At 40.4% G+C, this 14393-nt stretch overlaps 1 protein-coding gene across 1 annotated transcript in view; it reads left to right on the top strand.

Moving 5' to 3' along the window:
- LOC106928916 (disintegrin and metalloproteinase domain-containing protein 10) overlaps window positions 1-14393 on the top strand; it is a 35567-nt gene that overhangs the window by 10924 nt on the left and 10250 nt on the right. Inside the window, exons 5-8 of the mRNA XM_015005544.2 lie at window positions 3579-3658; window positions 4434-4553; window positions 6445-6537; window positions 6775-6943. Coding sequence (XP_014861030.2) covers window positions 3579-3658; window positions 4434-4553; window positions 6445-6537; window positions 6775-6943 — 462 coding nt within the window. The remainder of the gene's footprint in view (window positions 1-3578; window positions 3659-4433; window positions 4554-6444; window positions 6538-6774; window positions 6944-14393) is intronic.

Genomic DNA, 14393 nt, shown 5'->3' with positions numbered 1-14393 from the left:
GGTGAATTTGTGTTTATCAGAAAAAAAATAATATTAATTTCAGACAGAAAACAGTGTCTTAGACAGAAACTTGTTTTCCTAAAAATCAGGGTGCTTATGTTGGTAGTAATGAAGTATATGTGGATCAAATGATGGGTCATTTAAACGGTTATCCAGACTTATTAAATAAACCTCTTTCTCCAACAAGGAAAAGTTTTTTTGCTTTTTTTTTTTATCAGCATTGAATAACCCTTAAATATTGCATAAGAGTGTTAATTCCTGTTTTTTGCTGAATGCTTTGGTGAGGCATTCTTCAGATGTCACGGCCAAAGTTGTCTTGAGACTTGAGGTTTTGGTATCAGCTTTCTGCACCACGCTGCTCAGCAGGAACCGTTTCCAGCAGCTGCTGCAAACACGACTCCGGAGGCTCAAATGTGGCTAATTCCTCATGCGGGAGAAATCCTTTTTTCTTTTATATTTCAAAGAAACAAGCGGACTCCTTAATTAATCTCAGATTAGCGTCTGCAGTCGGCCCGGCCAGGTTTGGACAAGCTTCCTTGCTTTTCAGAGATCACATATCTGATTTATTTGAAAATGTTTGGCTTCGCAAGACAGAAAGATCGAATTCCTGATGCATGGAAAAGGGGGGAGGACATGCTGACAAAAAGAGAGTATGAAAGTGGACATGTAGAAAGATCTGGAAGCAATTCTGTGTCGACACCCAGCGCTTAGGGCCTCCACATCCAGCCCCCTCCCCCACTCAGGCCATACATAGACCTTACGGTGAGGTTTGTGGTTGGCTGAGGGATTTCAGGAGGATGGCGTGATTCAGTCATGTGTTGCCTCGTTTTATGCTCAATATATCGGGCCGGGAAGACTGAACTGACTCTACAAACTCTTTGCATTAAACCTTAAAGCTTCTTCAAGTCTGATTTATTCTAGCTTGAATGCGTTCAACAATGTTACACTTAAATTATTAATTTCCTCTAAGTTGCTGCACGTGCAGATTCCTCTCAGACGTTGAACATAACCCCGATAAACTCTGTTACAAAATCATTTGACTTCTTGCACTTTTGTGAAATCTTTCTTCGGGACATGTCTCTTCAGACTCCAGTCTTATCGCGGTTGCATCAGTTTTAAATGAAACAAGTCTCTAGAGTGTTGCAGTAGTGCGTCTCCACAGCGGGATCTGTCAGAGCCGCCGCTTCAGTCTGCCGTGCGGATTTCATAATGCTGGAGTTCACTTTTTGACCGTCTGAGAGTGTGGGGATCAAGGTGTCTCCTCTCAAAGGGTATCACCTTTACCCAGTTGCCCTGATTGTGTCAGTTCTGTACGTTCACCTTCGGCGTTTTTAAGTGCTCGTCGCACTTTATGCATCCTCTGTTTTAACATGTAAAGTGGATTTATTGGCTAGTTATCTATCAAGCTAAATCTCAAAGGTAATCTGTTGGATTGAGAAGTAAGCTAATGAAAATAATTTTTATATCCATATAATCAATATTACAAAAATGACATTTTTGAATTCACTCATTTGCTTCAAATTCAGTGTCTCCATCTTAACTAGTTGTTGCACAGATTTGGACAGCAGCATCTCAGACTAAGAGACTTTTAGCCACTTCCCTCCCCTGTAGCAGCTTGCCCCGGAGCTGACATCAAAACAGTATGTCGATTTATTAAACAAGATACTTTGTGACCTCTTTGGTCAAAGAAAAACGAAACCAAAAGGATGCTGATGATCTCGGATGCTGGCTCAGTGTTTTATTGGCTGCTGGGGTCATGGCGAACAAAGCCAGTAACGTCTACGGTTTGTTCACAGCCAGGCATCTTAAAGGCTGACATGTTTATGAGAAATTTAAAAAGTTCAGTGAAACTCCAGCTTCACCGTCAATCAAACATGGACGTTGCTTATAATTCTGCATATCTTTTTATTTAGCTTTGCCTTTATAAGGGTGAGAGAGGGAATCTAAATGGGGCATTAGGTAGCAGGAAAAATAGATAACTGTCTGCTTGAGGACCTAAGATTTACAACCACTCAGAGTGAAAAGAAATCTTTCTTGGCAACGGCTCTGTGGACGTTTTGGACTGTGCTGAGGCTACTCGCTACCTTCAGTTTACTTTTCATGCAGACACAGACTGTAGAAAAGAAGAAGCTGGTTGTAGATAAAATACCATCCATTCTTCTGCTTTTGTTAAGCCAAGAGGGAAAGTCTTGGAAGGTATAAAATATGAATTTTTCCCAATAAAACTCTCAGTTGCTTCTGTGGAATGTCGAGTGATTTTGAGTCTGAATGAAAAGGGGAATCGCTCCAGTGAAGCATTTTTGAAGGTCACCCGCTAGCTGCACGTGCCTGTAAAAACCAAATGCAAGCAAAGTTTATTTATTTATGTTTTTCCAGAGCTTTACCTCATGTGACTCCTATCTTCTTTCTGGCACAGTAAGCTTGAAATTTCGTTCTTTTGGTCACTGACCAAAAGAACTGTGACCCCACAGAGTTTGTGTTGAATGTAGTTCTAGCTTGGCTCCGGCATTCCAATGCTTTGGTTTTAACTCACTGTGATGCTTAGAATCAAATCTTCTTATATCTTCAGCTTTCTTTGCACTAAATGTAACTTTTCCTGTCAAAGTGAACTTGTCTTTAGAACTTTCCTGATCTGGGATGACAAGAACTTCAAATTTATGTAAAGAAACGGTAACCCCAGACTCTGATGCTGTCACTGCCACACTTTCTGGTGTTTCATCAGACGACGATTCATCCTTCCACAAGGATTTTGGATATTTTATCCAGGCTTGGACACACTCTTTGGAAGAAAAGGCTTCTGTTTTAAAATCCTGCTTCCTGTTCCAGACATATGGAGAACACAAGCAGCTTTTAATAAGTAAAACACAACCAGTATTTCCTGCAGCTGCTTCAGCTTTTGTTTTTGATCTCTTGGCAGCTTCATTGACCAGTTTATATCATGTATTTTTTTTTTTTTTTGGTTAGTTTTAGAAAAAACATTCAGATCCTGGGTTTTAATCCCGGCCCAAGGTCTTTCTGCTCAGACTTTGCATTTTCTCCCAGTGCATTTTTGGGTTCTCTCTGGTTACTAAACATGACTGTTAGCTTAATTGGTTCCTTTAAATATTTTAATCCTCTGCACATAAACTTGTTTTTCAGCAATGAATGTTGTATATAAATGATCTGATATAAACTTGAAGATAAATAATGTTTACATAATCCTAAACTGAAAGTAAAGATGCCGAAAGGCTGACAGAAATTGAAAAAAATATTTACAGCATATTTTAATACAAATAAGCCTGTAGCTGTGAAAGACAAGATCATATTGTGTGTCTATGCTCTTATTCATAGTTTTATTTCTTTATGTTTTTTCTCCACAAAATGAACAGTTTTCGCTGCACTAATGCCTTGTTGGATCTCTGCTCATGTTTTCGTCATGGTTTTGTGAACGCTAACTCAAAGAATATGTTCAGGGTCTCCTTCCAGGCTGTTTACTTTACTGTTCTGGCATATTTGTGAGAAGAATGAGGAGAGGAAATATTTCCAAATGCGTGCAATTTTGTGTGCAACTTTAAACATCTGCGCTTTGTTTCGTCCAGTTCTTCCACATGCGATGTCCCGCTCTGGTGGATTCTGTAATGCAGATCATCTTAACGCCCTCGCTGGAAACCTCAACCAGGTACAAAGTGGATCTCTCTGTGTGTTCCTTCTTCAAAGCTATTAATACACAAACAAACAAAAAAAAACTGTCAACTCATTGATGAATAATGGAGGAAATTCACTTGTGTGTCAGATTCATCATTTGCACCCACGATTTATGCACACATCCATTCATTCGGTCACATTTATTACCCTCGTTGAGTCACCGGGAACAAAATGTGGGTAGTAGCTGCAGCAGGATGTTGTGGCAGAGTCACAATAGCGTGTGAGATACAAAACAGAAACCTGGCTCCTTGCAGACAACCTTGACGATGTTGCAAGACGTTAAAAACAACTCCAAAAACATCTGCCACACGCATTGGGCAAATATTCCCCTTGGGTTCACTCCTAATCATTAACCTTTGACCAACAGAGGAGGGGGACCTCGACGTCTATTGTGAAAAGTGGATGTTGAGACTTTGCTGTGGATCCATTTTTAACTACATGCCTGCTGAGGAAGATCATTTCCCCTGTTTGGTTATGAAATGCCCTGAGCAGATGTTTTTTTGTTGTTTTTTTTACTTGATTACACTCCAAGAGGTGCACATACTGACACTGTCAGTATTTATCTTAGAACAGGCAAAGGTTTTGATTTCTTTTGATCTGAAGAGTAGTCTGGGGTTTTGCTGCAGAAAAAGTATTTCTATTACTTGAATCTGAGCGGAAACCAAAGCTGCATCGTCTTACAATGTCTAAATCTAGACCCAAACAAATGGTTGTGGTTCTTTATGTTGTTCCTTTTTATCCCACACGAGGCACCAGTGAGCCGTTCCAGGAGAAAGGTTGACGACTCGAAGACCAGCTGCCTGCTCCACCTCCACGCCGACCACTTCTACTACAAGAAGTTCAAGTCCGTTGAAGCTGTTGTGGCTCAGGTCAAATTTCTTAATATCACATTTTGTATGTAATTAAATGTTCCAGTTTTAGATATACAGCGGTTCAACATGTGGTCAAAAGCGCACCAGGACTCAACTTGAAAAGACTTCCCATGTTCTTGTAGAGTTAAATAGAGCTCACAAAATGAAACTGGATGGTTTAATTATTTATAAAAAGGAAAAAAAATCACATTTTGCACATTTTTGCACTTCCATTTAGGACTCTTCTGCTTCTACAAACAGCCCGAGGAAGTAAAACAGCCGTTTTTTTGGCAATAAGTTGATTTTTGCTAAACCTCCGTAGTATAACGTCACAAATCAGCAGGGGCTGCCCCTCACCCAGCAACCCAAGCACACTCCAGATCATTTATGGCTTCTGGAAAAAACAAGTATTTTGTTCTTGACTTACAATCCAGAAATCATTTGCTGCATTCTTGTTGGGTGTGCAGAAGGCTCCGCTTCTGCTTTTCAAAGATGTATGGTTGTATGATGTATGGAGTTGGGTTGCGTGGTCAGCGCAACCTAACTTTAAATATTTAAAAAATATATATATATACATATATAAAAAATGTATTGCCAAAATTTGGTATTTCCATAATGAAGCTAAACTTTTATTAGACAAAGGTTACAATAGTAACATTAAAGTTATATGTTTTGAGGAAAATCTACACCACACCAATGGTAAAGTGAATGTTGAATGAAGCAGACATTTATTGCTATCTAAATTTTAATCTGAATCAGGGTCGTTCTCTTGAAACCCGAACAGTTTATCAAATACGTCATTTTAGATACAGTGCGTTGCAGTGAAAGCGGTCAGTGAGTGAGTCAGGTGTCGGCTGTTTTCTGTGGTCAGACTGAGGGCTTCCTCCTGACGCTTTCATCAGCTCATCATGTCGTCTTCGCATTCTTTCCACTTTACTTTTGTTGTTGTTGTTGTTGTTGGTTCAGAGCCAGACTCCTGTTGGGCAGGACTGAAGAGTGTTAGGTAACCATGATGGAGTATAAATAAACAAGCTGCCATTTTCAGTCTCTACTGACCTGGTTGCAAGTGCCGATCTATAAAGTGGTGGAAATTTCCAAGCAGACTCTCCTATTCTCACATATCCTTCTTGCAAAGAGACAAACCTTTGCTTATTACATGTTTGCATGTGCATCTAGTGGACGACGTGCACCAGCCAGACTGAACATGCTCAGCTGATAACCTTTCTTTAGGAATTACATAAAGAGGTCTGTTTTATGACCCTAGAGTGATTATGCTGTCTTTAAATAACTAATGAAGAGGTCTGTTAGATAAGCAAAATATCTTTTAGGAAGCATCAAAAGCCTCATGTCCTCCATCTTTGCTCTTGGAACGATCCATCCTGCTGCTTCTGTCAATCTGTGTAAACATCTGGGACTGTAATGTAAAGATTTTTGCCATTAAAAAAAAAGAGAGAAAATTTAAGCAGTTGTTAAAAGTGGGAAAATATGAAATGCAAAAAAAATATATGCAAATTGATACTTCTGAACAAGAAACTATCTGCACAACATACACATAAATCAAAAAAAGTAAAATTGGCTCTTGGAGTCGCTGTAGATCAGGGAGTTGATAAACTGTTTCAGGGCACATATTACCATTCAATAGATAATTGGATAATAATACAATTCCCTAAATACTTCATGTGTTTAAGTGCATGAAGTACTATAATCTATTATTAGTGAGTTTGGCTAGTAGCAGTTAGCTTATTGCTATTAGCATGTGAGTAAAGTTTTCCCACTTACAATTGGAACATATTTAAGGTCGTTTTGATATCAGTCAATATCTAATTAGTATCAAAGAGGTTCTTGGAACATTATTCAGTTTTGGATCTAAAATCCAGAGGGTAACTTACTGTTGACTTGTTTTCTGCAGGTTGCCTCTTATATGCGGGCCGTGAACAACATCTACAACAAGGTTGACTTTGATGGAATCAAGCTGATCAACTTTAAAGTCAAATCCCTCAGAGTAAGTTGGAGAGTTTTCTGTAATTTTGTAGAGTTTGAACTCCAAAGAACTACTGTAACATGATTTACTGTCACATACATTTCTAATTCTAACATGTCAAAGTTATTTATGATGCGCATTTAAATTGAATTACAACACAAAAGTACATTTTGAGGGACATTCTCTCAGAAGTGCTTTCAGTGATTGGTACTTCTTGTCCTTCCCTGTACAATGAATTTACTGTCTTTGTCTCTCCAGGTGATGATGACAGAGAATAAGACAGATCCTCTGCATCCTCTGTTTATCGGACCGGAGAAATTGTTGAGTCTTTTCTCCGAGAAAAACTGGGGAAACTTCTGCCTGGCCTACATGCTCACTAACCGAGACTATAGCGGAGTGCTGGGGCTCGCCTGGGAGGGCAAGACCGGTAAGCTGCAAAAGTAGCACAAAGAGTCAGGAACTGTCTGAAACACTAAAAATAACATTCGTGTTTTGGTTATATGATGTGGAGAGAGAAAAAAAAAAAAAAGCACGAGGCAAGTCTGCCACTCTGCTGTGTAGGCGCATATAAAAATGTACTTTTCTCAAGAGAGATTTAACACAACAGACTGCTTGGATAACAAGCAAAGTCATTCACATGAGCTGGCTCTTTAGCATGACTTTGGCCTCATGTTTCAACCCCTACAGTATGATAAAATTAATGCAATAGGACACTTCCTCTGCTCTTTTAGTTATAAACAATGGTTAATTGTTACTTTTATACTATAGTTACTATTAGGGTTGTTTTCATCTCAGATTGATTAAACTATTTCAAGAAGGATGTTTCCTGATCAACTGTCTAAATGGATTAATAATACATTAACTTGTGGCCATATTTTATGCATTTTCGCGAAACTATTCATAGTTCAAATACACAATATTTTAAAACATGATGTCCCAGACAATAACACAGGGTCCTCCCTCATGACATAACATTATATTGGGTTAAAATTAAAAAGACAACACCTAAACCGCTCTCAGTCCAGACCAGCGACTCGGCATAAAAGCATTTTATAATTTAATTATAAGAAGTTGAATTATTGTGGGTTTGAGAAGAGACACATCAAACCACAGACACACTTGCACGACATTAGTTCCCGAACACGATGTTCTGGGCTTTTATGCACATAAAAATAAGCTTTGTGTTGAAGCGCGCACTTTATTTAGTTGATGTGAGGACAAAACCGACATCCACTTGTGAAAGTTCATTAACAAGTTTGTTTAGGCAATGTTGTTAACGGTGCTTTATTTACTGACAAAATCCTTTAGCTTTTTCAGCAGGTGTTCAGCTCTTGAGCAGCCACAGAAAAAAAGGATGGATGGAATATATATCACTTTTATCAAAAACACATGGTGTTTTGATAACATAAAAAACTGTGTCAAGACCTCGAGCCAGAGCACACAGAAATGTGAGACAAAAATAACACTCTGAATTTTAAGCTTAATAAAGTGAATCATATCTTTCTGTTGTGCTTCTCTGTGGGAATCTCAGTGTGAGTCTGTGCAGATCTCTAAAATCACATCATTATCTCTGACTTACAGGCTCATCTCAGGAAATTGTTGTGGGTTTTTCTTCTAACATTCATCGTTTTTCAGTCGGTCAGTCACTTACTTGAAGCAGAAATCATCATTGCACTTATGTGTGAAACAAATCTTTTAATTAATTTGGAAAAGTTTCAATGTGAAGTTAACAAGGCCATATTTGTTTCTCTGTGGCAAAACACACGTCGCATTTTAATCCTGCTGCTGGAGAGATTTTCACTCAAAAACCAGCAAACACAACGTGAGCCAACAACTAGCACTCCTGCTGCGATTTGCATGAAAACCATTTAGCCGTTTCTGCTTCCATCAGAAAGTTCTTATTATTTGTTAACGTTAGATTTTGTTTACTTAGAGTTAAGACCAGAGTCAGTAAAGGTCAGCTAATATAAGACAAACAGTTTTCCAGAGTAGCGTTGACATCATTGTCAAATGAACTCCCAGTTCCCCAAATGTACCTGCAAGAGCTCAAAGAGTTCAGGAACCCAAACACGTAAAGTGAACAAAAACAAGTATGAGGCAATCCCAGTAAGATCAGCCAGCTCTGCAGAGGGGGCTCTCTGCATGTGTTTGTGCGTGTGTGTGTGTGTGTGTGTGTGTGTGTGTGTGCGTGTGTTTGTGCGTGCGTGTGTGGTATTATTCCTGTCCAGGAGGAAGTTGTTTTGGTTGGAGGTCCTTCCTCCTTGTCTTTCACTGTCTTTATTTCACATGCAGCTCTCTATTGGTCAAACTGGGGGGCGTGGAAGCAGCAGACCACCACAGGGACATGTGACCAGGGTTCAGCAAACCTCTGTTACACACACGCACGCACACACACACACACACACACACACACACACACACACACACACACACGCACGCACACATGATCGTCATATGGAGCTTGTAGGCCTCTTACTGAGGATTGATGGCTGCATTCCTCAGTGCGGTTGCCATGGAGACGTCTCACATGGTGGGCACGCACCTACACACACAGTGAACGTGTTACTTGAAGTGTTGTGACTTTTCAGCCTCACATGAGTGGATTATGTCTGACCTTCGGAAACCAATACACCCACAGTCTGTTTCTTTACTCACTCTGGTTCGTTAGAGGTCTGCAGTAAAGAAAGGTCAAACCACAGGACCATAAACCCAAAGACCCCCAAAGTCCCCAGAAGCTTTCCTTTGAATATGTTTTACCTGGAGATCTCGGTGCACTGCTAAGATAGAAAAAAAAAATAAAAATGCATAAACAGAAAACTCAAAGCACACTTGGACAGATATCAGAATCAGGTTTTGCACACAAACGAGGAATTTCACTTTGGTTGCACTTCGCTCTCACTGAAGACATCTTTAAGACAGCTGTTTAAAAATAATTGTTGGGAAGCATGTACAAATGCATTGTTTTTACAAGAGAGGAAGACAAGGTTGAATTGGAAAAAAAATCTGTCCAAACCAGTAGAACAGAAATGCAGTTTGACTGAGATGACACTGCAACATGCATGTCAGATAAATATAAGAAAAAATTACATTCTTTCTGAATTCATGATTCAGTACAGAGGCTGAATCATGTCTTCATCTACCTGCATAGATGAAAATGACATCATGATATTATGAAGTAACTTTCTGAGTGTTTCAGCTTCTGCCGTAATGTCACGCTATCTAGCGTTTAGAGAAAAATATATATTTTCTGGACACTTTTTCCTTTCACTCCTTCTGTAGCGCTGCATCTCTGAAGAGTGGATGTGTGTTGGGATCGAATGGGTTAAATTTACAGAGATCCCTTATGTTCCTGTCTTATTTTATTTATTTATTCACTTATTGACTTATGTATCAACAAACCAAATGGTAATTCAATTCCAATGCCTGAGTGCTCCAATGTATTGGTCAAGTTATCACAATAGTTCCAGCCATCAGTATTGTTAATATTTACATATATTGAGGATGCTTAGGAGAAATAATTTAATAGTATAATGAAACATTAAGTCATATTATTATTGAGTGCTAGCTGTCTTTTTTTGAGCTGCGGTTTCACCCATCCTGTAGCAAATTTGAGAAGAGACGCAGGCATCCCGTTTTTTGACGTCTGATGAATATCAGAAAAATCATTGTAAGGAAATTTCAGACGCCTTAGTTTAATTTAGTTTAATGGCATTTGAACTAAATTCAGATAGGAAATAGTGTGACAGGTGTAATAAACAGAAGCGAGTTCACGCACTTCAACCCGAAACACCGAACAGCATTAACGCTACATACAGTTCATGTGTGAAAGGAATTCATAAAAAAAAAACAACCCACACAATTTATTCACACAAACATCGTTCCAAGTTAAGAAACAGCTTTCGAGTTCAACCATCTTCTCTGGCTGCACAGTAATATGCCACTCTTTGTAATTTGGGACCAGCACAGATCAACATGCACGTTTGACCTTGAAACTATTTGTGAGTGTTTACAGAGTGAGTTGGAAGCTTTGTCTTCAGTTTCCTGTTCACACATGTACTGCACAGCAGAAGTTTTTCCTCGTCATGTGCATTTTAACGACTTGAAGAACTCCATAATGTACAGGAAGCAAGATGTGACGTAAAAACTATGCGGTGGATTCGCGTAAATTTGTTTACGGCCCGTAGAGAATGGCAGGCGTCTCTGGAAATAGCTGTTGAAGTGTTTGTTTTCAATACACCTTGTCCAATCCAGCACAAGCGGCAACAACAGTCCTCCGTTCCTTAGCGCAGTGGTTCCCAAACTTTTTCTCCTGGGCACCCCCAGCGGTTTCCAAACATTTTCTCGCCCTATGATTACAAATAGTTGTCTGGTTGAACGACATGTGTGTTGTGTGTGTGTGTGTGTGTGTGTGTGTGTGTGTGTGTGTGTGTTGTGTTGGGGGGGGGGGGAGGATTCTTAGAGACTCCCTGTCTCTAACTTTTTTGGGGGGCAAAATAAATGTACGTAGCTGGACATAGACACCAACATCGGTAGCCTACAGGCTACTTGTTAAGCTTAAGGTTCTGTATTGATATTAGCTAGTCATCTTTTAGCTAACATCACCTGCATCCAACAGCTTTACTAAACTCAGTCGGTTAGTTTTGGGGAAAAACTGTGAAAAGTTCTTTGCGTTTTGCTGGTTTGCTGCCGTGATTCTAACACACCTGTAGCTCCGCCCAGCAGCAGCAGGTCTCCTTCACAGGTGTAAACCCAGCGCGAGCGTCGTAGCGCTCATGTTCCGTTTAAAGGCGGCTCGGAAAAACAGGTTACGACATGTTAACAACGTATTAAACAGTTTTAACTGTTGATAAAAGTGACAGAGGACAAAGATATGGGAAGTACGGAAGACCCTACTGCAGGGGTCCCCAAACTTTTTCCTGCGAGGGCCACATAGCTGTTCCTTTCTGTGGTCGGGGGCCGGTCTTAGTTTTTGCAGTAAAAAAAAACAAAGAAATTCTTGTCGACGGGGGGGGGGGGGGGGGGGGGGGTTGTTCTGTATTCGAAACTGTCGAGGGGGGGGAGACGACGACACATTCGCGCTTTTGGATAGATTTTTACCCAGAATGCAAATGGAAAAAACCGTGAGTGAAACGGTGACTGACGAGTATATATTCCATTGAGGGAAAGTAAGTTTCACATTTGCTCAAAAGCCCCCTGGTGGTTGAAGAAAAATCCACATATAAACCGGAAAATACAATATATGAAAAAAAACACTGAATGCTCTCTGGTATGAGCAGGCGGGCCGGATCCGGCATTGTTCAGGGGGCCGGACCAAATGACGTGGCGGGCCGGATCCGGCCCGCGGGCCGTAGTTTGGGGACCCCTGCCCTACTGTATCAAATTGACATAGGAATAACAGAGAGTTGGCCATTCTAAGGTAAAAACCCAGCGCATACAGCGTTCATGTTTCTTTCTTTTTTTTGTCATCCAGACCCCCCTGCCCCCCACCTGCAATGGCACGGCGCCCCCCCACCCCCCTGGGGGCACGCCCCACAGTTTGGGAACCTCTCGCTTAGCGAGTTTCCGATGCATACGTTTCCAACTTTCAATTAGTTTTAGCAATCCGACATGCTACATAGTTGCAATTTGAAAAATGTCTTAATTAACGTCATCTTTTAGCATCTTTTAGTGCCCAAACGTAGAGTAGTTAGTGTCAGGTTTCCTCTGTCTAACATAAACAGTTAAGCCTAATTTAATTTCCTCAGGCATCTTGGGACATCTCACCAAAGCCTCTCTCCTGGCATCATTAGGGACATGTGTGGATCATCAGTGAGCTGAATATTGGACTGAACAGAGGGCAAGGCCAGTGATTCACTTGTCCTCAACAGGATTGTTCTGGCTTTATTAGTTTGCTTTTCCCAACAGCGTTCAGAACTACAGAAGCCTTTCAGATGAGAGGTCAAATGTTTCAAGAAACACGAGAAAAGGTCCGGTTGCCTTCTACTTCAGCACTGGCAGCGAGTCTGGCCTGAACTAACCTACCTTTTGTGGCTTATTACGAAATGAAACCATGATTTGTTTGTGGTTCAGTTATTGCAACATTGCCGAGATCAAACACACAAAGAGAAAGTTTCAAGTTGAGCAAGACCTGTGATGCATTCCAGACGGATTAGGTATTTTGTTTAAAACACTGGAAAGGTCAAATTAGCTTAACGAGAGGGTAGTTTAAATCCTTTTTAATTATTTTGCCGTGAAAAGGTCAGTGGACTGCAGAAACAAAGGAGGGCTGTGATGGGAAGCCACCGGATGCAGTTGCGTTATTTACAGTGTGACTTCCAGAGCAGAGCTGAGGTTTTCAAAATATGTTATCAGTAAGACATTTTGCTTTGTCTGTTTTATTGTCAACCGTTTTGTTTATGGATTCCAACTTCCTCCACATGTGCCTGAGGAAGCGCTGCCATTGTTTGCACATATTAAACCATTTGAGTGCAAACTGTTTTATGCTAAAGTCTCACAATGCATGTTCTCAACTGATAAGTGCAAGTGAAGCAGCTGACTGACTGTTTACCATCAGAGCTAATATTAGGGAGCTGAGATTTTGGCTCTTTTCTGTGACAAAGACAGAGAAGCGGATGAAAATACGTTGCAGCAGCTCTCTGCTAGAGCAGCCAAAACCCAGAGTATCTGCATCCAGAAGTCTCTTTCTAAGAATCCCAGTTCCTTGAATGCTCCATCTGGGGGGTGTTTCAGGGTCAAAAGTGGGATTTAAGTGAAACACACACCGATTTCTCGCTAAATGTGACCAAAGGAGTCTCCGACGGATGCTTGGCTCTTGATGGGAAAGTAATGAAGCACTGTCTTGTTCTGTTAAGCTCCCAAAGCTCAACTGTTTGAGCACGACTTGATGCCAAGAGGCATTCTTGTTGTTGACCTCTTCCACATCATAAACGGTAATCTTATTTCTATGACATGCGATAAAGGGAAAAGGTGATTGTTTTTTTAACCTCTAATCATTTCTGTCTGTTCCTGAAGGTCGTTCTTCTTTCCAATGTGCCCGGTAAAATAAAATAATCCATATACCTGCAACTGGTTCCCACACAGTAACACCTGGTGAACTCAGTTTCCTTTAAATACCTAAACACACTCCTCGCCATCATATTGACTGTAAACCACATTATATAAGAGATCTGATGTTAAGCTCACGTGACCTCCGACCTGAAGCACACACAGGGGCTAAAATAAAAACAAACTTAATGTCATTACAAAAGACACATTTCTTTGGATTTCCATCAACCCACAGGAATAAAATCCCACAATTTGATGTATTTTGTGGATCTTAGAAACGTCCAACCTGACAGTGAGCTGAAATTAAATGACTCAGAGCGTCTGCTGCTGTGAATCTTATAGCTGGTCTTTTGACAATAATGTCACATGCCATCCATCGTTCCATGTGAATTTATCCAGCTGCTTGTAGTTGTAGGGAAGGCTTTTGAACCCATTGCATAACTCAAATAGAAGGAAGATGGGTGGCGGCAAACTGGGTCTGCATGTTTTAATGTACTCAGTTGTAGCCTGAAGCTCGGGGCCTGGAAGGATTTTAGCACAAGGATTGTTGGCTTAGGGTATTTCCAGTAGCACAAAAATAAGCACTTATCCAACAACTTTGCACCCTAAAGTGATTCTTTGATTTGTCTTTACTGAATTTTAGTTTGCCTTAGAGTTTGCACTATCTGTGTATGCATGACTCTGCATATAGGTCTCCTCAAAACCTGAAAAACCCAAGATGTACTGTAGCTCATAATTGTATCTTTAATTTTAACCATTAAATAGAGCTGGGGGGGGGTTCCCCAGTCATTATTGTATTCTGTATTCCTTCAACCTAGAAGTAAATCTGGACC

The sequence above is a fragment of the Poecilia mexicana genome, unplaced genomic scaffold (assembly GCF_051168715.1).
Source record: "Poecilia mexicana isolate PSO_F unplaced genomic scaffold, ASM5116871v1 scaffold_4, whole genome shotgun sequence".
Classification (NCBI taxonomy): domain Eukaryota; kingdom Metazoa; phylum Chordata; class Actinopteri; order Cyprinodontiformes; family Poeciliidae; genus Poecilia; species Poecilia mexicana.
Note: the sequence above shows the minus strand (reverse complement) of the source record. Positions and strands in the feature narration are given on the sequence as shown.